Below are 19856 nucleotides of genomic sequence, written 5' to 3'. Positions count from 1 at the left end.
TCCTTGTGCTCCAAATTCACTTAGGTATTTCTTCTCCACATAAACTGGAAAGAGTTTCAACGTTCCCACCCCATTCCAGGATGGGAATTGAGGAAGTTATTTTAATAAAAAGGTATTTTTATTTAAAAAAAAAAAAAAGTATAGCACTAGTTACTAATTTTTAGGTGATGAAGTAGAGACATAAAAAGAAAATTGAGATTTTTTTTCTGGTGGACTTTCAGAGCTTCTTGAAAACGAGTTTAATGACATAGATCATTAGTGGTGAGGTTGGACTAGATGATCTTCAGAGGTCCCTTTTCAACCCCTATGATTCTGTAATTTTATGATTCTGTGATCTCATATTTCTGCTATTCTATCCATCGTTTTCTCAAAAGACCAATTGTCAAGTCTAAGAGTTGTAGTCCAACCAACCATTGTAGTTTGAGTTACAGATAAATATTGGATATCTTGTACAAAAAAAAAAAAAAAAAAAAAAAGAGAGAGGTCACGTGGGAGCAAAAGTTAGCAATAAGAAGTCTGCCACAGAAAAAGGAAAAAAAAAAATGCCATAAGACCTTACTAATGAGGGTTAGAAATATAGCCAAAAGGCACAATAATAAACATAAAAACTGAACAATGCACTGCATAGAGACAGCTAACATAATTCAGATGTCTCCATTCCCCCTTCAGAAAAAGGGGAATTTTCACTATCAGATAAACAAATGACCCAAACACATTCTCTGCATCCAACAGCTTCAGCAGTGTTTGAAATTCTTCAGTCTTTGATGATCAGGCCTACATATTTAGATAAGTGTAGCGTTCTTCCAGAGAGGCATGAAAGAATTCAAAACAAATACAGCCTTTGCATGACTGTGCAGTTGCACAGAATTCTCAGAAGGAAACTGCTTGCAAGATCAGGGCCTTTCCAGCAATGTGAAAATTAAGATGTTAGTAGGGGTTGAAAGAAAAGAGATGACATTTCTGTTGAGGGGATTCATAAGCGCATGATGCAGGAGAAAGTTACAGAATTTTAACTGCTGACATGCCCAGGCTCAGATCTGTGGTTTGGGCACAAAAACAGGGCTACTGCTTCTAGGGGTTTGGTGGAGGGATGTGAAAACTGAGCAGTAGCATCTGAGACATGATTCATAGGGCATGGTGCAAAACAGTGCATAGTGCAGGTATCTCAGATATTGCAGTGAGCTAGCCCTGGATCTGCAAAGTAACAAAGTTACTTATATGGTCCCTTTCCAATTTCTTGAGATCTTTTAACAGTGAAGAGAAAAGAATTAAAGAGTTGGCATTAAAGCTATTTTTACTGATGTTATGTTCTTCCACAGCTTGCAAGCTTACAATATACCTGAACAGTACTAGATCTTATGCACAGAGCATGATGTAAGAAGTTTGTTTTTGGTTGCTTCTTCACTGTGCAGCCTAGCTTCTTTTTGAGCTGCCTTTGCATGTCTCCCTGTAGACGTGAGCTCATATTTGACTATCTGAATGGTCCTATTTAGAATCACAGAATCACAGAATTGTGAAGGTGCACATCACAGCACATCCAAGACATCCGTAGCTGACCACAGCTTATCCATCAGCTCTTGAGTCTGTCTACTGCTCTGAGTTTTAAGGCAAAGCGTCTCTGTTTTCCTTAAAAATATGGCGGTGACTGCATTTAGTAGGCCAACCTGTCTGTTTCTGACCACTGGGTCCTCAACAGTATTTGTAACTCTTCCAGGCTCTCTGTGCTACAGTTTTCATTCAAAGAGATTTTGCATTGAATTTCTGATTGTTATAACAAATCCTAAATAGCAGCAGTCCTACTTTTGGTTTCTGTGTAGTCATCTACAATCATCTCCTCTGACTGATGATTCAGTTGGAGTTGTGCCTATCTCCATTCATCAGTCTCATGTAGTGTGAGTCTTCTTGACAGATCACACGGCCAAGCTTCTGGAAAAGTATCTGAGAACAATCCAAATATATTATACCTGCACCTTCATCTTCATGAGCAACTTTGTAATTTAACAAGAAATAAAATACACTTGACAAATTCTTTTTCTATTGTCACATCAGCTGCTACTGCTGTACTCCCATCTCATAACTCATTATGTCCTGTCTCGGCATTTGTTGTTGGTTTTATTCATGACAGATAAATTACTTTGTTATTATCTGTGTCTTCAGTTGTCCAAATTGAATACTTATAGTCAGTTTTCATGACTTACGGAATTCCTGCAGTAATTAGAGCTTTATTAGAAATATATATGATTTCATACTTCATGGGAGACCATATGCAAGTTCCTTTAATAGTCTCAAGTTGAAGTTCTTTAGGACTCAAAAGAATGTTTCTCTTTAAGTTATGTTGTTCAGTGCCCATACTAATAATGACGAGGAAGGTACTCAGTCATTTTGATATGCTGTAAGTCCATCATATATTTTTTCAATGATCGGAGAAAACTGTTATCTGTATCTATTTAGATATACTGGCCTACAATACTGTTAAAATTTAGAAAACTAGAGTTATTCCTACAATTACCAAGCATACTTGTTCTCACCCATTTTTCTATGCTTTATAACTTTTCTTATAATGATTGCTGTCTTTTCTACTTGTACATCTTTACTTCCAACTGCCATGTTTGCTTCCCCACAAAACTAGAAATGCATTTTGCTGAATGTCTTTTTTCATGACAACATCCTGTCTTAAATCACTCAACTTCATTTTTACTCCTGCTGCTTTGACACATTTTTTTCTATCTAGTTTTTCTTCTCACTCAGTCATTCATTTTTTGCAGCTTTGAGGGAAACAAGCCAAAATACATGCCTTAGGAGCAAGACACCTCCATTGTCCACTTGTCTGTTATCTACATGCTCAGGTGAACTCCTTCAGGCTGGTCATTACCTTATCTTTACCAAAATAAATTCTGAAGTTGTAAATTTCTCAAATAGGACATTTTTTTCTTTTTGTCAGAAAATCGTGAACTTTGATTTTTAAGAGTTCTAATAATCTTTTACTGCTTAGCTCCAAGTTATATGAAGTTCCTCATAATAACAATGTAATTTTCCTTGCCAAAATTACTAGCAAGTGCTGAAAAATGTTCTTAGTCCTACTGACATGCAAGTAGCCCTCACTATAAAACTCCTCTTAGGCTTATTCCTTAGTATATTGATCCATGTGAATTTACTTTTCTATAGGTATGGTAAGTTTAAAACTGTATTCAATCTTCCATTTCTTTGTACGTTACTCAGTTCCTGATGAGCCAAAGTCTGTGAGGACAAGGTCCTTGAACTGATGGAGCCTGACCTTTTAACTCAGTTAATGACCTTTCAACATCCCCAAAGATATTTCACAATCCTTCAGATCTCTGGAAATGGAGAAGGAATTGAGACATGACCTGGCATGCTTTTGACTTTTTAAATCATGACCCTACACACACACACACACACACACACACACAAAAAAAAAAAAAAAGTCTTTTTCTTTTGCATTTGCCTTTATGGATGGGAAGATACACTGAATCCCCAGTCTGTCCTCTGGAGTCACTTAGGTGGAAACATTTGGGGAAAAAAAAAAAAAAAAGAAACTGCTTGCCAGATACAACGAGAATTTGGATAAAACCTGGCAAGTGGGCACTATGGTTGGACAAAGCATTATTTAGACTGATATGAAAATAATACAAGGACAATTAAAAGAAGCAAAACTGAACATTTTCACAAAGCAACCTACGCAAACTGAAATCTGATCAAACTTCCTGTTCTAAATTCACAAAACAAACAAAAACACATAAGAATCATAACTGCAGCAATCTGCAGTCTATGCCTGATCTGATGCCCACAAGACAATAGTTTGTAAATTGTGAGCAAATGCTACAGTCCCATGGAGATTTCTCTCACTGACATCAGTGTTTTTTGAAGTCACAGAAAAGCACCTGCAGATGTGCTTTAGAGGGGCCTTGGCGCAGCACCTCTCAGGGTGCCCACCTGGGGCCCTGTGGTGGCAGCAGCAGTGAGTGGAGTACTTCACCTTCTCGCACTAGTCTTTCCAAACCATTCACTGTTAGCCAGCAGCACTACACAGAGAACTGAAAACAACTTGCCTTCAGCCACATTATGGATGTCTGAACAATATTCTTGAAGTTTATCATAGAATATCCTGAGTTGAAAGGGACCTACAAGGATCACTGAGTCCAATCCCTGGCTCCACAAAGGACCACCCAACATTCAAACTCAGTGTCTGAGAGCACTGTCCAAACGCTCCTTGAACTCTGGAGCTTGGGGCTGTGCGCAATGCCCTGGGGAGCCTATTCCATGCCCACAGGCGTTCGGTACAGAACCTCTTCTGAACACCCAGCCTGACCCACCCCAGACACAGCTCCATGCCTCAGGCCCAGTTGCTGTCACACAGAGCAGAGCTCAGCACTGCTCCTCCACTCCCTGTGAGGAGCTGCAGCCACCATGAGGCCACCCCTCAGGAGGGGTTGGGCTGAACACACCAAGGGGCTGCAGCTGCTCCGCATATATCTTCCTCATCTTCATAGCCCTCATTTGGACACTAATACTTTTATGTTTTTCTTACATCATAGTACCCAGAACTGCACCCAGTGCGGGAGATGAGGCTGTACAGAGCAGAGCAGCATGGGACACCCCTCCCCTCACCCGCTGGCAGTGGTGGGCCTGGTGCACCCCCGGGTACAGTTGGCCCTATGGCTGCAAAGGCACACTATTGGCTCATGTCAGCTTCCATCTACCAGAATGACCAGTTCCAGTCTCATATCCCTGGGGTCCATCCCAGGTGCAGAGTCTGGCACTGGCTCTTGTTAAACTTCTTATGACTGCTGACTACCTAGTTCTCCCTCTGCAAGGACTCCCTGCCCTCAAGAGAGGGCATTGTAGGTAGCATACCCAATACGCGATCTTAAATGGGCTCTAATGCAGAGATATGTCAGCAGGGCCCAAAATGCACTGTTCGTGCATACTGCTGTGCCCTTTGCAGGGCAGTCTGTCAGACGCCGGGGTGCTGGCAACAGCAGCATCAGAACCAGAGACTCAACAGCTTCTGTTTGTTATTACAATGGTTACAGCCTATCCCTGCCGCTGGAGGTCCAACAGCCGCTCAGCCAGCAGCTGTTTAACTCTCGGTTTTCAGCTGTATTGGAGAGAGGAAAAAGGAAAAAAAAAATGATAACAACAATAAAAGCTTTTCAGGAAGCCGGGTCCGGGTGTTCCGCGGAGCCCTGACACGGGGTCACGGTGCAATGAGGACAGGCAGAGGTAGAAGCGGGACTCAGCGGCGCTTTCCCACCCGCCTACACACACACGCGGCGCCCACGTCCGGGCTGGGCCAGGCGCCTCCCGCCCGCGCCGACTGAGCGCGATCCCGGCGGGGCGCTGCGGGGGGCGCGGCAGGACTGTACGGGTGCCGCTGAGCACGCGCGGAGCCGAACCTCGCGGCACTACTCGCCCCCGTCTCGCCGCCCGCTCGGCGCTGCTGGCCCTTTAAATGCTGGCCGGCGGCCCGTGCCGCCGCTGGCTGGGAGACCCCGCGCCTCCAGTGAGAGGTGAAACCAAGATGGCGGCCGCGCAGTGACTGAGCCAGAGACGGAGGCGGAGGGAGCAGGGCTGGACGGGCCGCGCCGCTGCCGTTCGCCCCCTCGGCGGGGCCGGGCCAAGCCGAGCGCCTCTCTGCCGCCGGGTGTCGGGAACGCGGCCACGCCGCGGGGCGCGCTGAGAAGTCAGGACTGAGCCGACGCAGCTGCACCGGGAGGAGGAAGAGGAGGAGGAGGAAGAAGAACATGGCGGCGGTGTCGGGCTGGGAGTGAAGCCGCTGCCTGCGACCGGAGCCCATGGGGGAGCCGGGGCGCTGAGCCCGCCCGCCCGCCTCATCCCGCCCCGGGCCAGCAGCGCCCGCCGGTCCCGGCCCCGCGGGAAGGAGGGCGGCTCCGCGGCGCCCCGCGCTGACGGACGCGAGCGAGGGGCTCCGGGCCTGGGCGGCCGCCGCACAAAGAGCCGCGCTCAGGCCGGGCCGGGCGGCCCCGCTCCCTCCCGCCTTTCCCGCCCGCCTCAGCCCGGCCTCGGCGCTTCCCGCTCGGGCCCCGGGCCGCTCGCCGCCGCTTCCGCCGCCCCGGATCCGCGCCTTCTCCGCGTTCCGTCCCTCGACGCCTCTCCCCGCGGAGCCCTGCCCGCCTTTTGTCGGCCGGACTCGGTGCAGCGCCTCTCCCCGCCGTTCCCCGCGCCTCGGCCCGCCGCCTCCGCGGACATGAGGATCTCGTCGGAGCGCTGAGCGGCGGGACGAGGAGCTCTCCCGGCGCGGCCGCGTGGGGTTGCCGCCCTCCTTCCCGCCGCCCCGCGAGGGGGCCCGGCCCCCGGCCGCCCGAACGCTCCCTCGGCCTTCGCGAAGCGGCGCGGTGGCCGCGGTGCCGGCGGCACGATGACTGACACCCGGCGCAGGGTGAAGGTTTACACGCTGAACGAGGACCGGCAGTGGGACGATCGAGGCACGGGGCATGTGTCCTCCTGCTACGTGGAGCGGCTGAAGGGCATGTCCCTGCTAGTCAGGGCGGAGAGCGATGGTGAGTGCGCGCCGCGCTCTGCGGCCTCGTGCTGCTTTGGAAAGCCCTGGGCTTAGCTTTGTGTGTCTGTGTTTCGCAGCGTAATTCAAACGTGCTAACTACAAGCGAGCGGGCTTCAGGCGTTGTTCGCTCTTCTTACTCCGCGTGGGGGAAACACGGAGGCTGCCATCGAGTGCGGGCGTAGTAGGCATTGGGTTCACGGTGAATACGCTGTGTTTCATACCAACGCGGTCAGGTCTGGTTGTGAGCCCTGTGCGGGTGTGGGCATCTCGTCATCCATCTCCAGATGCCCGACATGCTCCCGCTTCAGAACTGATCGCTGTGATCTACCTGTCCTCAGGTGTTTCTGGAAATGATCCCTCCTGGATGAAGTGCTCAGACTCAAATCGTGTTTTTCAGTCACCTGATGACCTCTTAAAGAATCAGTCTAATACCCATTTCTTTCCTCTCTTTCACTCTCTCCTTTTTTCTGAAAATTAAGGTATCCTACCATCTATCAGCAGTTAGCAAAGTGCAGTTGTAGTTGAAAAGAATGGACAGAATAGCACACTTTTTTTTTCTCCTCATGGAATAGTATCTCAGTTCTTAACTGGCTCTAGATCTCATGTAAGTAGAGTGATGCGTTATCCATTTCCCTCACTTCTTACGAGAAAATTTACTGCAGGCTAAGTAGTAGTGTCTACAGTAGATGCTTTTGAACTACTCTTGATTGTTGGTGGAGTGAATGCTATGGTCAGGTTTTAAATTATATGTTTTAGAATATCTGGGATGTAATTTTTGCTAGTAATGTCTCTCAGTGCATGCCTCTGTGCTTTAAGTGTGCAGCTGTGTCCAGTGAATTGTGACCACTAACAGATGACCTTTCATTTTTCTTCCGTGGTTTTTTTTTTCATTGTAGAAACTAGGATGAAAAGCACCTTGACCATCACTGATTCTCACTGTTTGTGAAAGTTCTGTCAAACTACCAAAATCTGTGCAGCAAACAGATAATAAGCTGATGTGGAGGAACAAACTTGAATCTGAGCAGGTTTTTGATATTTGGTCTTCTGATTAACTATGAATCTCAGGGTTTTGTAGTTTCTTAATTATACTTGAAAAATTCAATTGGTGCCTATTTTGGGGGGTTGGAACTAGGTGATATTTAAGGCCCCTTTCAACCAAACCTGAGGTTTCAACCAACCTGTGATTCTGAGGTTTTTATTCATGTATTTTACAATGAAGAAGCTGCCTTCTTAGTCTGACCAGTTATCTAGTGTAAGAGAAAACACTCAGAATGGAAAGAAACTTTGTTTAATTTGAACGTCGGGGAGGGAGGTGAGGAGATTATCACTGTACTTTCAGACAAACCTTGGGTTGCCATGTATTTTGTTGTGGATACAGCCCTTGCTGTCCCTGCTGCTGCTGCACTCAGGAGCTCTGTTAGTGGTGGTTTAAAAACCGTCATGTCTGTTACATGCTAATCAATTTCTTAATTTACTTATTTTTGTTCCTCTTGGGAAAGAGAGTGAAAGGACTGCAGTCCACGAGTTTCTTGTGAAGAAATAGTCCATTTCACACTAAGATCTCTTGGCTTTGAGTGGTAAGACTGATTTGAGCCACAGTTGGGTTGTTGCTGCCAGCTTCCTTGTTATAAGTGAACAATCTATAAGATGGAAAGCATAACTTGGTGTAAAGGACCCCAAAAGAAACACCAAGTTATGCTTTGTGCTGCGTAACTAAGGCACTTTGATCAGAACAGTGTGCTCACGCATGGTAATTGCTCTTAGTACACAGAAATACGCCCAATAGCTTACACACATCAGACCTGTCTCAGCTCATGCTTCAGGAGTAGCGAATAACGTGCAGTGTGTAAGTTCTTAATTTAGTCAGTAGTATCTGTCTGGCTTGGATAAGTGTGCGCTCTATTAATAGGCCAGGTTTTTTTTTTCTAACTTGCTTGTGTTAACACCTCACAAAATCTGATTTGTGGATTAAAGAAAACAAATTCTGTCATTATTAAATGTGAGCAAATGATTTAGGAAAAGGTAATGCCAAACTTAAAAGCACGTGTTTCAGGTACTGTGCAGTTGGTGTTCCCTCACATGCTTTTTTTTTTTTAACTAAAAGTCAGTAGCTTCTGGTTCCCAAAACTGTGCAAGCACTAGGAACCTGACCTATATAGCATTACCTCCATGTTTCCGTTTAGTTCTTGTATTGTCTCTGTCAGCTCCTCCTCTTTCCACAATGAAATTCTTCCTTCCTCCTTTTATAAACTAGCTTTTCCTAGTGTTTGTGCTGAGATTCATCCTGTGCACGTTGCTTGTTCTTGCTGGTGTGCTCCAGGAAGCTGTCTGGGAAGCTGGGATCTGACCGAAGCTGAGGGCTCTGCTTCCTGAGTGGGGGCTGTGAGCAGTGGTTCCCCTCTGCACTGGAAATTCTCACCCTGGTTCCACTGTCTGCATGCCAGCAGCAGCTGAGCTCAAGTGGCTGGCTGTGTAGGCTGGCACATCCTTCAGTCTCCCAGTTGTGCAGCTCCATGGCTGCTGTACAGATGGTTGGGTTCTTATGATGGGGTCAGGGTATTCAGATAAGAGTTGGAGTCATTATGCCAAGTCCAAGGTAAGCTAGCATGCTGAATTGGAGTAATAAAGAAGCTGCAGTTCTACTCACTTCTTATCTGTAGAGTTTTTGTTGTCTTTAACATAGACTTAAAAGAATTTAGAGGAGATGAGCGGTTTGTGTTACTGAGGTGTCTGTCGTGTTCCCAGGCACCATTGGAGTCATTGCAGGAAATTTGGAGTGATTTCCTATATTTTTTTTCTTTAGACTGCTGTGGCCTGACTGGTTCTTGAAATGTCTGTGTGGTTTCAGATCCCTTTATGTCCCGAGTCCAGATAACTGAGGTGACCCTTGGAGTGACCTTCTGTTCAGCTAACTTAGGACAGTTTGAAAGCTTAAACTTTTAAGAAATGCTTACCAGTCGAGTGACCCCACTTTGACAAGCCAGAATGAGCTCCCCTATTGGAGGCCATATTGCCTTGCCATCTTCTTGTTGCTTTCCTTTTATACAGACTCAAGGGCTTACATTTTATTTTATTTTTATTTTTTTAAGGAAAATGGCACAGAAACTGGTAGACTTGACCCTGAATGTCTTACACCTTTTCTGGGTGTTTCTTTGTTTGTTTTGTGTTTGTTTTTTTTTTTTCTTCTTTTACAAGCACGCTGCTACTGCTGTTAGGGGTACTAAGCCAGTAAGGCTGGTGTGCAACAAGTGCTTGGGCACTTGTTCAGGGAAGCAGCTCAATTTTTGAATAAAAGTCTCCTGCCACAGACCTTTCCTAGAAAAGTATTGCTTTTTGCAAGTTTTAGAACAACAACAACCAAAAATAGGTAAAACATACCTTTCCTCTTCCCAAGTGGAAGTACAGTGGATGGGTTTTTCAGGTGCCTTCTCTGCCACGTTTTTGGAGCATATGTTCAGGAGTTCTGTTGTTAATCTGTTTTAAAATGAAGATGCTTCCTATAGGGGGAAAACTAACAGAAGTATGGAAATCTTTTCAGCATTAAACAGCTTTTATTCTCTTAGAAGGAAATGAGTGACAGTCTTCCTGTCTTTTCCTCTCTTTCCTGTGAAAATAGATCCAAGTAAATTCCATGGGAGAGGAGCAGTATTCCTTACCAGCAGGTCTCCTCCACATGCATATATTGAAAACAATTCTGCAGTTCTGTTGTTGAGGTCTACTGCTTTGGGACATTTGATGTTAAGTGTCTTCTAAAATAGCATTGTTTATGTAGTTTCTTTTGAGCAAACCATTCCCTGTGTACAAAGTCACATCACAGAATGACTTTGTTGCACTAACAACAAAAAAAAAGCCAAACGAATATAGCTGTGCTGCACTGCATTACAGTGGCAACTAAGAGAATTCTGCCATCAGTGGTGGTTTCAAGTTTTACTTTCAGGCACTTTTGTTCTGCAGTTACCTCTGCAAATTCACTTAAGGTTGTAATTTAGAGAACAAGTAGGTCTGTATAACCGTGAGGTGATTTATTTAAAAACATTGTTTATATTTGGGTGATTTTTCAGGTCTTTATTCTCTTTGAATAAAGTCATTGGGAAATGAGATGAAATTGTGTTGGTATGAAGTAGTTTGGATAGTCCTGATATGTTCTAGGATATTACCAACAGAAAAATAACTTTCTGACAAGAGAAAGAATAAGCCTGTTGATTGGTATTTAGGAATTGAAACTGTGGTATATTGAACTTCATAACATTTTTCTAAGGAACACACTTGTGTTGTTACTGTTGCCTGCTTCCCAGAAGTGAGTATCAGGCCTATGGTAGTCTCCTACTGGGAAAGGGCCTGATTCTGTAAAAGCTACTGCAGAAAAATAAGCTTACTGACCTAACTTCTGGAATAGCCAGTCATTTATTTTTTTTAATTTTTAATTTTGACTTGAACCCTTTTTGGAGCCTGAATTGCACAAACAGTGCATCAGTTTATCCAGAAGGATGGACTCATAGCTGTTACAGGCTGTAGGGTGCAGTTTACACTTCAGTACATTTCTATTTCTGAGTTCATATTTTTCTAGTTATTGTCCAGAGTGGTGAGGAATAAGTTGAATCATATGGGAGTGAGGAGCTAGTCAAGCCTTATAAGGCTTGATTTGTCTTTCCTGCAGGCATCAGGTTTGGAAGGGAAGAAGTGCTCCTTTGTGGCCAGTCCATTAAAGAAGCCATTTTCTGACGTCTGCTTCCAGCCTGGAAGATGTACTGTCTGGTTTGAGTTGTCTTCAGGATTTTTTTAAATTGTATTATGTCAGACGTGGAATTTGAGTCATGTGACTTTATGCTGATTTCAGGATTTCCATGTCTGCGTGCTTTTTCAGAACTAAGAATGGTGTTGAAATATCAATTGCTTGTAATCTTGCAGGATTCTCATTCATGTTTGCTGCTATTATTACTCGACAGAAGACTTCCTAGAAGACAGTCAATGAAGTTAGGAGCACGAGGTAGCATTCTAACGCTTTAGTTGAAGCTGGGAGTTTGAAACTGAAAGAAAGATGGAAGAGAAATGCTTACTCCTTTTAGCTGATGGTGGTAACAGCAAGAGGAGCATTGTGTATAGGTATTCTCTAGGCAAACCCAACGTTTGAAGCCTGAAACTGTGGCCTGAGTACCATATGTGCATTGGATTCATCACTATAGCTCATCCTCAAAGTTTTCCTTCTTTGTCTTAGCTCTGTAGTTGTGTTTTTTCTGTAACTGTGCTCTCAGGCTTCAGCTCTGTTACCGAAGCAGTTTAATTGATGTGGGTTAAAAAATGGAGAAGCTCTGAGAAAGAAAGGATGGTATATATTGTTTTTTTTTTTTTTTATGGAGGTAGGGTTTTTGTTTTTTGTCTTATTTTTGTGTCTTCTGTTTCCCTCTTGAGGGCCATTTAGCTCAGTTTCATTGTTGGATTGTATCTGGATTTGTAAGCAACTCTTGTAAGGGCAGCGTGAGGCAGGCACATCTCCTTAAGTCAGCATGGTTCCTGAATGCTGCTGCTCTGCATGCAATTCTTCCTAAGAAATCAGATAGAAGCAGCAGTCACATGTAAGTTTAAAAAAAAAAATAAAAAGAAAAAAAAAAAAGAAGAAAAAATCTGAGCCTTACAATTCTACAGTGAACATCAAAGCTTTTGTTAAAGCTTCTAGGTTCATTAAGTAATAACCTTTATTGTCCTACAGACAAGGAACTCTTCTGATATTTGCTGTTCTTTAATGGTCCTCTGTTTTAGTGAGTGAAATTCTGTGATCAGATTCATCAGTCTCTCTTCCTTCACCTCCTCCAACCTAACGTCTTCCATTAATTAGCAGCAGTTCCACTAGAGTGGTGCATATTGATTTGTAAATGTAACTTACAGGGTTTGGTATGGTGACACTTGGTCAGCAAGTGTTGGTTTGGGGGTATTTTTGATGTGGATTTATGAATGGCACACACTTCAAATAATGAAACCTACCGAGCCATAATCTGTACAACAAGTTGATTCTACTGTGGTATTTAGAAATAGTGTTTCCAGTTCCAAGTATGTTCTTCAAGTAAATTGTTTGGCTGTCATGCCTTCAAATTCTTGTGCTTCTCTGTTTGAGGTGGTTGAAGCATTTCATTTTTTGTTTTACTGAGATTTTGGGAGACTACTTAAGATTGCTTCAGTTGGCAAATGTTTTGGTAACAAATATAACACTACCTTAGAACTGTTATGTAACTCAGTAGTTGATAGTTTGAATTTCTACTGAAGAATAAATGTAAACTGGTAAATGAATGGAAGAGTGCCTCTAAGGGATACCTGAGGCTTATGCTTCAGTTACAGACACTTTGCACTGTCAGTCTATTTGTCATGTATGTTGAATGAAGCACTGCAGATGCCTACGCTGAGGTCCTGGTTGTCACAGTTCCTCACTTGCTGGCAGCTGAACAGTAAGGTGGATGAGGGATGTGATGTGCCCACAGATAAAAGCAAATAAAAATGTTTTGTTGTTTTTCCAGCAAGGTCAGTCCTCCAAGCTAAGCTGGACTTACATCAACATTGGTGCTTATGCAGAAGGAGGTTTTATTTCAGTGTGGCAGAGTCTCAGATGCTCCTCAATGTTCTGTTTATGTGAAAAATATCTTCGAGGGGAAAAATGAAAGATGAAGTTGTAGAATATGGATTAAGTCTGTCTGTTGCTGGGAGGGAAGATGTTAATACCCACCTTGGAGAAGAGTGTTCAGAAAAATCGTGATGAGATTGAAATTTTAGTACACATGTAAATAAATGGAACTTTTCTTTCTAGGTTCTCTTCTTTTGGAGTCCAAAATTAACCCGAATACGGCGTACCAGAAGCAACAGGTAAACATACTGTCTTTTCTTCACTTTTAATGGTTGTTTTTTAACATCAGAAATAGTTAGATTTATCTCTATTGCAATTGATATTGTATGTTCTGGTACCCCCAATAGGAAACAAAGTAGTGCTCAGCATTTCTGAGTGTTCTTGTGAAGTTACCTGTCCTGCTTGTGCACAGACACACACAAAAATTCTGTGGGTGAAATGGACAAAGCACAGTTGTGATAGTCACTAATTAGCTGAGGTTCCAGAGGATTATAGTATCTGAAACTTAACACTATCTGGCTTTTTTCTTAATATTTCTGATATTGCAGCTTTCAATGTGATTTCTTTAAGAGAAGACTAGAATTCTTTAAAACTATACGTACACCTTTCTTTTGGCTTTTACTTGAAAGATGGATATGGGTTAATATTGCTTCAAAGCATACCATGTGCATCAAAGTAACTTCCCAGCTGTAGCCTGCACCTCACTTCAGTTATTTAAGACACACTTTGTGAGGCTCCTAAAGAATGCTTTGTAGGTGGATGAGGAGAAGCAGACTGTAGGATGCTGATCTTACTGAGATGGATGCTGCAGAGTACTCTTAGGGACTGAAAAGGCTGAACCAAATTGTATTTTGTTGCCCGTCTGGTCATCATCTCAGACTGCTAAAATCCTGTCAGGAGCACTGAACGTTTTAAACTGTTTAAGCTGAAGACTGAGGAGTGTTTCCTTAGAAGCATGGATGCAGTTCAGTTTTGCTCGCAGGCAGTTGTGGCGGTTCAGTGGCTACAGCTGTTTGCAGGCTTGCATGCTAAAAATGAGTAGAACCCGTCTGGGTTAAAAGCATCCCTTCTTGGAAATATTTTGAGTTTACTCTGTATCTGCTCCTTGATATAATTCATCACACGCTATATAAACAGTCAGTACTGAACAACTGATAAGGGCAGCGTGGCGTGGAGAATCAATTGCAGGGTGTAAGTAAGGACAAGACCAGCAAAAATGCTAAGCAAACTAGCTCTTAGTTGTAATCCTCCCTGGCTTGAGGTCATGGTTCTGTGGCAGAGTAGCTCCAGCTTTAGGACTCCTAAAATAATGTTGAATATCTCACAGCTTTGTGGCATAGAGTGCTGATCTAAAATAAACTTGTTTTGCTGGTTCAAATCTGCTCAAAGAGCTTTGAGGGGCTAACTTTGTGTCAACAGACTTTGTCAGATCAAGTGTGAAGCCTCCTCAAAGTAGGCATAAAATTGTAAGATCAGTGTAAACCACCACACGTGCCTGTCAGTACAAAAGCAGTACACCTTCTGCTTACTGCTAGTTAGGGTGTGTATTGTAACCTAGAGCTAAGCAAATATGATACTGATGATTGCAAAAAACATGGCAAAACAGAGAAATAAAAATATTAAACATAAATCTGACATACCAGATGAGCACTTTCTTTGCTGGAAAATGGAAAGTGCCAGTCCTAAAGCTTCCGAATGCTATGTGGACAGAAATTTATAGACCGATTGTGTTCACTGTTTAAGCAGTGCAGCCTTTCATTGAATTCAGGGTTCTACTCTGAGCCTTAGAAATACCAAATCTTTGGTATGTGTAGTAGGGTGTGTGTAGTAACCCTACTTTGCGGCACATTGTTTTTCAAGTGAGGTACACACATCCTTTTGCTCAGTAAAAGCCAAGTTCATAATTTAAACATGATTCCATGTGAGCTAGGGTTGGAGCATGGCTGCTGAAATAAGGAGCTGCTTCTTTCCAGCTGAGTTCCTCACAATTTTGAACTGTCTGAACTCACTAAAACAAAAGAAAATCAACTTTGGTACTCCAACACATTTTCTGAACTGGTTTTCTCTGCACATCAGCAGAAGTTTCAAATCAACTCACACAAGATCCACTGATGGAACTGTGCAGTAGAAGAATTCTGAGTTTGCCTGCAGTTGTCAGTTGCTCTCTGGCAATTTCAGTAAAATATTGTAGGAACTCAAGACTTGAATCTGCAGAGTAACCTTTCAGTGAGATGTTCTTTCTGGATTTTTATTGTAAATTTTTACTGTGAGGAGAAACCTGCCCTTTTAAAGGGGAGCACAGCCACGCACTGAAATTGTTCTTACCATAACAACTTAGCATGTGGCATTTTAGTATCTGATGCAATGAGGGGATGAGTTCTGACTTCCATCCAGACTAACATGAAGCTCGTAAGAAGAAAGTCTTCTACTGAACCTGATTTGTTGTTGGAAGGAATGAGGTGTGATAAATAAGTATCTGGGAAGTACTTCCTCTGTCAGTTGCCCTGTGTTCTTCAACATGCGTATGAACATCTTTTGTGATGAACAGTGAAGGTTTTTTCCACCAACATAAGCACCTTCTGCCTATTCTGCAGCACTGTTGCCAGCATGAAAAAGATTGTTTCTTGAATTGCAAATATTACAAGTTATGCAATTAGGGTTTACATATGTATGTTTTGTGGTAACTGCCCAGCTCAGATCCTTGTTTGTAAAAATAATGATGAGGATCTGAGTAGAAGTTTGCTTTGCTCCCTCCTGTCTCTTGGCATGTAAAACATCCATGGAGACTACAAAAAACAAAGGAAAACACTGCGAATCTGAACTTCAAGTCAAAACTTATCAAACTGTCTGCTTTAGATTTCTTGTTTTTTAGGATTGTAAGCAATGCTTGCTACTTATTTTGGCATATTCAGGTTTCTGTCTGGATATAAATATTAATATAAATGGTGGTAGGTATAACTGCACACTCTTTTCCTGGGCAGCATACTGGGCAGATCTTGAGACCTGCTCTGGGACTGCTGCTCTTTGTAAGTCAACATAGTACTGAGCTACTTCAGCTTGCACAGCCTGATCCTCAGTCTTCCCAGATTTAACCTGCTATCACGTGGCTTAGCATAACTCAGGACAGTAAGAAAGCTTGAGAAATTAACATCCCATGGCTCCAAAAAAAAGGACTTATTAAGTAATATTTGCAGGCAGAACACTTCTAAACTGAACAGCCACTTGTATTCCTGTACGTTATCATTTTATAATGATGATACCAACAAAACATATAATGGTACAACAACTTTATGAAATATATTGGATTTAATTCTGTAGCACACAGCTTAAAAGCAATTTCTGTTTAGTAAGTGGGTTTTAGCTACAGTATATGGTACCTGGTCTGCATGTTGAATACTCAGTTTTCTTGTTCTGTTGTGTATATATATATAATTTAAACATTAACATTTTATATATATATATATATATATACAATTTATTTTCTGTATTTACTTTTAATTGTTATGTCCTGGTAAAGTCTTTCGATAGACTTCTGTTTACACTGCTGATTTATTTTTTTTTTTAATGCTATTCTCAATTTTTTGTAAAGGTTAAAATGATATAATTTGTGGGTGTTAGTAGTCACAGAGAGGTTGTTCTCAAACAAGTGATTCTTATTCAATAAAAAGAATATTGCAGTTGTATTTTAGGACATCACACATCTTCCCATGCAGCCTTAAAGGAGAATTTATCTGGAGAGAAAGCTGATAGGAGTGTGAAGTCAGGAATGCATTTTAATACACTGACAGTGCTTCAGCAGTAGAACGGTAAAAACTTATGTCATCCATGTACATCTTGTAGCCCAGTGGTGAAGTTGCATCCTTTCTGTGCCTCAAACAAAACTTGTGTTTCTTACAGCTTACATCCATGTAGTCTTGTCTTTGTACTACAGACTTTGGCATCTTGTGTCCTCTGCTTTGGCAGTTGTCTTTTCAGTTCCTCACAAGAATACAAAGCTTAAATTGATGCGGAGTGCTGCTTACTGGCTACATAGCTGGAAAGTGTCTACCCTTGGATGATGAAGATCAAAGTTGTTCATCACAAAGATGCATTTGAAAAGAACCAAAAGCACACTGTTAGAATGCACAGAGAAGATGAACTTCTGATGCTTGCTGTCAGGAGCAAGCGAACCAACAGTGGAACTTTCAATAAAACTTGGGCTTATTGCAGCAGTGATAGTAAGAAAATGTGTGTTTTTGCAGGGTGGGAGGAAAAGAGAGAGGAGAGTGTGACTGCTTGTGGTTGGTTCACTTATTTTAAGTGAATGATCAAATGTTCTTTATCTTGACAAATTTTCCCATGAACTCTATTATTTTGCTGGATGTGGCTGCTAGGTCAGTGAATTGAGGCTCTGTTATGGAACGAGTAAATTGACTTTATTCATGTAATTGACCCATGGAAATGCAGCTGTGAAGAGGCAAACTGGAGAAGTCAGGTCTGACTGTTGGAAGCTCTCCTAGAATCTAACAGAAAACATTTTGCCAGAAGACTGGATGTGGCCTTGATGTGTTATTCCAGTTTTGGAGATAACAACTTAGCACATGCAGATAACCAGGTTCTGCATGAAGAAGTGCAGAAAACCCAGTTCTGAATTAGATTTGCATTACATTAATGAGGTGAGACTTTTTAACGTGAGCGCTTTGCTGCAGCCTACCATGATAGCTATGTATGTGTAACTCAACAAACCTGGGCAGTGCCAGTAGTTTATTTCATAAGCAGGAAGTTAGGGACTGTACTTCTGTGTGCAAGTAGTTGAGTAGCAAGATTCTAAAAAATGGTTTGTCATGCCATGTAAAATATAGGCTATGTCCAGGCTCAGCAGAGAAGGCAAGCTGGCCATCAGGCTGTCCAGGAGGATAGAAACAGCCTTACTCTGAACTTCCAGTGGGTCATAGGCCTTAGGCACTTGAGGGCCAGTAGGAAGGGGTTCGTTCACTCTTTTTAAATTAAAAAAAAAAAAAAATGATGAAAGGCTATCCAATCTGGAGCACAGTTACTTGCAGATTGTAGCCTCAGTCTCATGGGGGTGGATAGTAGATAAGTAAGCATTCACCTTTTGTTTTAAATGTATTTTTACTGCTAACAAAAAAGAGCTTCAGAGGAGAAATAAGTGTTCTTGATCCTTACCACATTAGGAAGGAGATCTGAAATCAATCTTCTAGCAGAAGTAAGCAAAGATACTAGTTATTCTTGAATTCCTCTTTTTGGAATTCCAGGGCTTGCTTTGGAGAGTGTATGTTGCATTGCATTCACGTGTTAGTCAGCCTTCTAATGGTTAAATAAAACTGATCTGATGTCTAATGAAAACATGACTGCTGATTAATTCAAGATTGGTAGTGTGCATTTAATCATCTTTCTATTTAGGAAAACAATCTTTTGGGAAATTATTTCAAAAATAAATCAATTGGCAGATACTAAGCCCTGTCCGCTTAAATAAATTACCACGGTTTGCTGGCTTAACCTATTGCAGAAATATTGCTGAAGATTAGCTTTTGGGAATGAAATCTCAGGTGAAGATGTAGCTCATAGTCGTGGCTCTTTGAAAACCCAACATCCTATTTTTCTAGCCCACCAGAGCTTTCTCCAAACATACCTAGCAGAGCCAATAAACAACCAACAGAGAAATGCCAAACTGAATGTCAAAAGTTTTGATGTAGGCTGTATGTTTATAAGAGCACCAAAAAAATGAAACTCCTCTGGGACCTTTTTATGAGAATGTTGAGAGTGGGTCTTCTAAAAAGAGCCCATGTGTAGAATTCTTGCTTAAGATTTAGGAGTGCAGATTATTTTTAAGCAATCATAATGAGCAATAATGTGAAAGTGAAGATGAATTTCTGTAAACTGTTTTAAGGCAACAACAAATTTTCTCTGTGCTAAGGTAATGATGACACATCCAGCTGGCACTATTGTCAAAATATTGTTGTAAAGCAGCAAGTGCTTTTCATACTTGGAACAGCACGCTCAACCATACATAAGAAGTTTCCCAATTGTCATAGTATTTTTCAAAAATCTTGCCAAGGGCTCTAATGCATCTTGAAAGATGTGAGAAGTAAGGATGCTAGGATTCTTTCACGGCAATCAGTATTAAAAGTTTTGGTGATAAAACATTTGTCTGTGTTTTATGACTCAACACAACGAGTAGGGTTTAACACTGCAGTTTCACATTTAAATTGTGTTTGATAACAAGACGTAAAAACAAATTTCATTTCAAAGTTCATTTTAATTATCCCATTCACTTCCTTGTCTTAGATATAATGTTTTCTATGTAATGCAGAAAATATGAGTACGTTTTTGACCAGACTGAGCCCAAACGGCTTCCTCAGCAATCTAAGATTGGGGATGTTATGTTTATAGTAAGCTAATTTGCAAAGCTCATCTCTTTGTATCTCTGATCAGTAGCTAATGTTAATAAGGGCATTGAGGCACACTCTTGTTTCTTGGGATGGAAGAAACAGTCTTAAGAAATTTCAGATGCTTTGGAAGTAACAAGACAGTATTTGGTGTTCAGAAGCAATGTAGGTAGTCCTGTCCCATAGCTGGGAGATGCACAGCTACTGGTCGACTCAAATTGCACTGTTACACAATTGCAGACCTTGCAGGAAGATTCCTTTAAATAAAACAAGCAGAAAGTGGTCTTTTATTCCTGATTTTTGTCTGAATACATCT

General features: G+C 42.1%; 1 protein-coding gene across 1 annotated transcript in view; it reads left to right on the top strand.

The window, feature by feature from the left end:
• The first annotated feature begins 5480 nt into the window (after nucleotides 1-5480).
• The window catches only part of PPP4R3A (protein phosphatase 4 regulatory subunit 3A), a 38918-nt gene continuing 24542 nt past the window's right edge, over nucleotides 5481-19856 (top strand). Inside the window, exons 1-2 of the mRNA XM_010711833.2 lie at nucleotides 5481-6539; nucleotides 13335-13390. Coding sequence (XP_010710135.1) covers nucleotides 6398-6539; nucleotides 13335-13390 — 198 coding nt within the window. The 5' untranslated portion in view covers nucleotides 5481-6397. The remainder of the gene's footprint in view (nucleotides 6540-13334; nucleotides 13391-19856) is intronic.

This window comes from Meleagris gallopavo, chromosome 5, assembly GCF_905368555.1.
Source record: "Meleagris gallopavo chromosome 5, MGAL_WU_HG_1.1, whole genome shotgun sequence".
NCBI classification, from domain to species: domain Eukaryota; kingdom Metazoa; phylum Chordata; class Aves; order Galliformes; family Phasianidae; genus Meleagris; species Meleagris gallopavo.
This window is presented reverse-complemented; position numbering and strand designations above follow the sequence as displayed.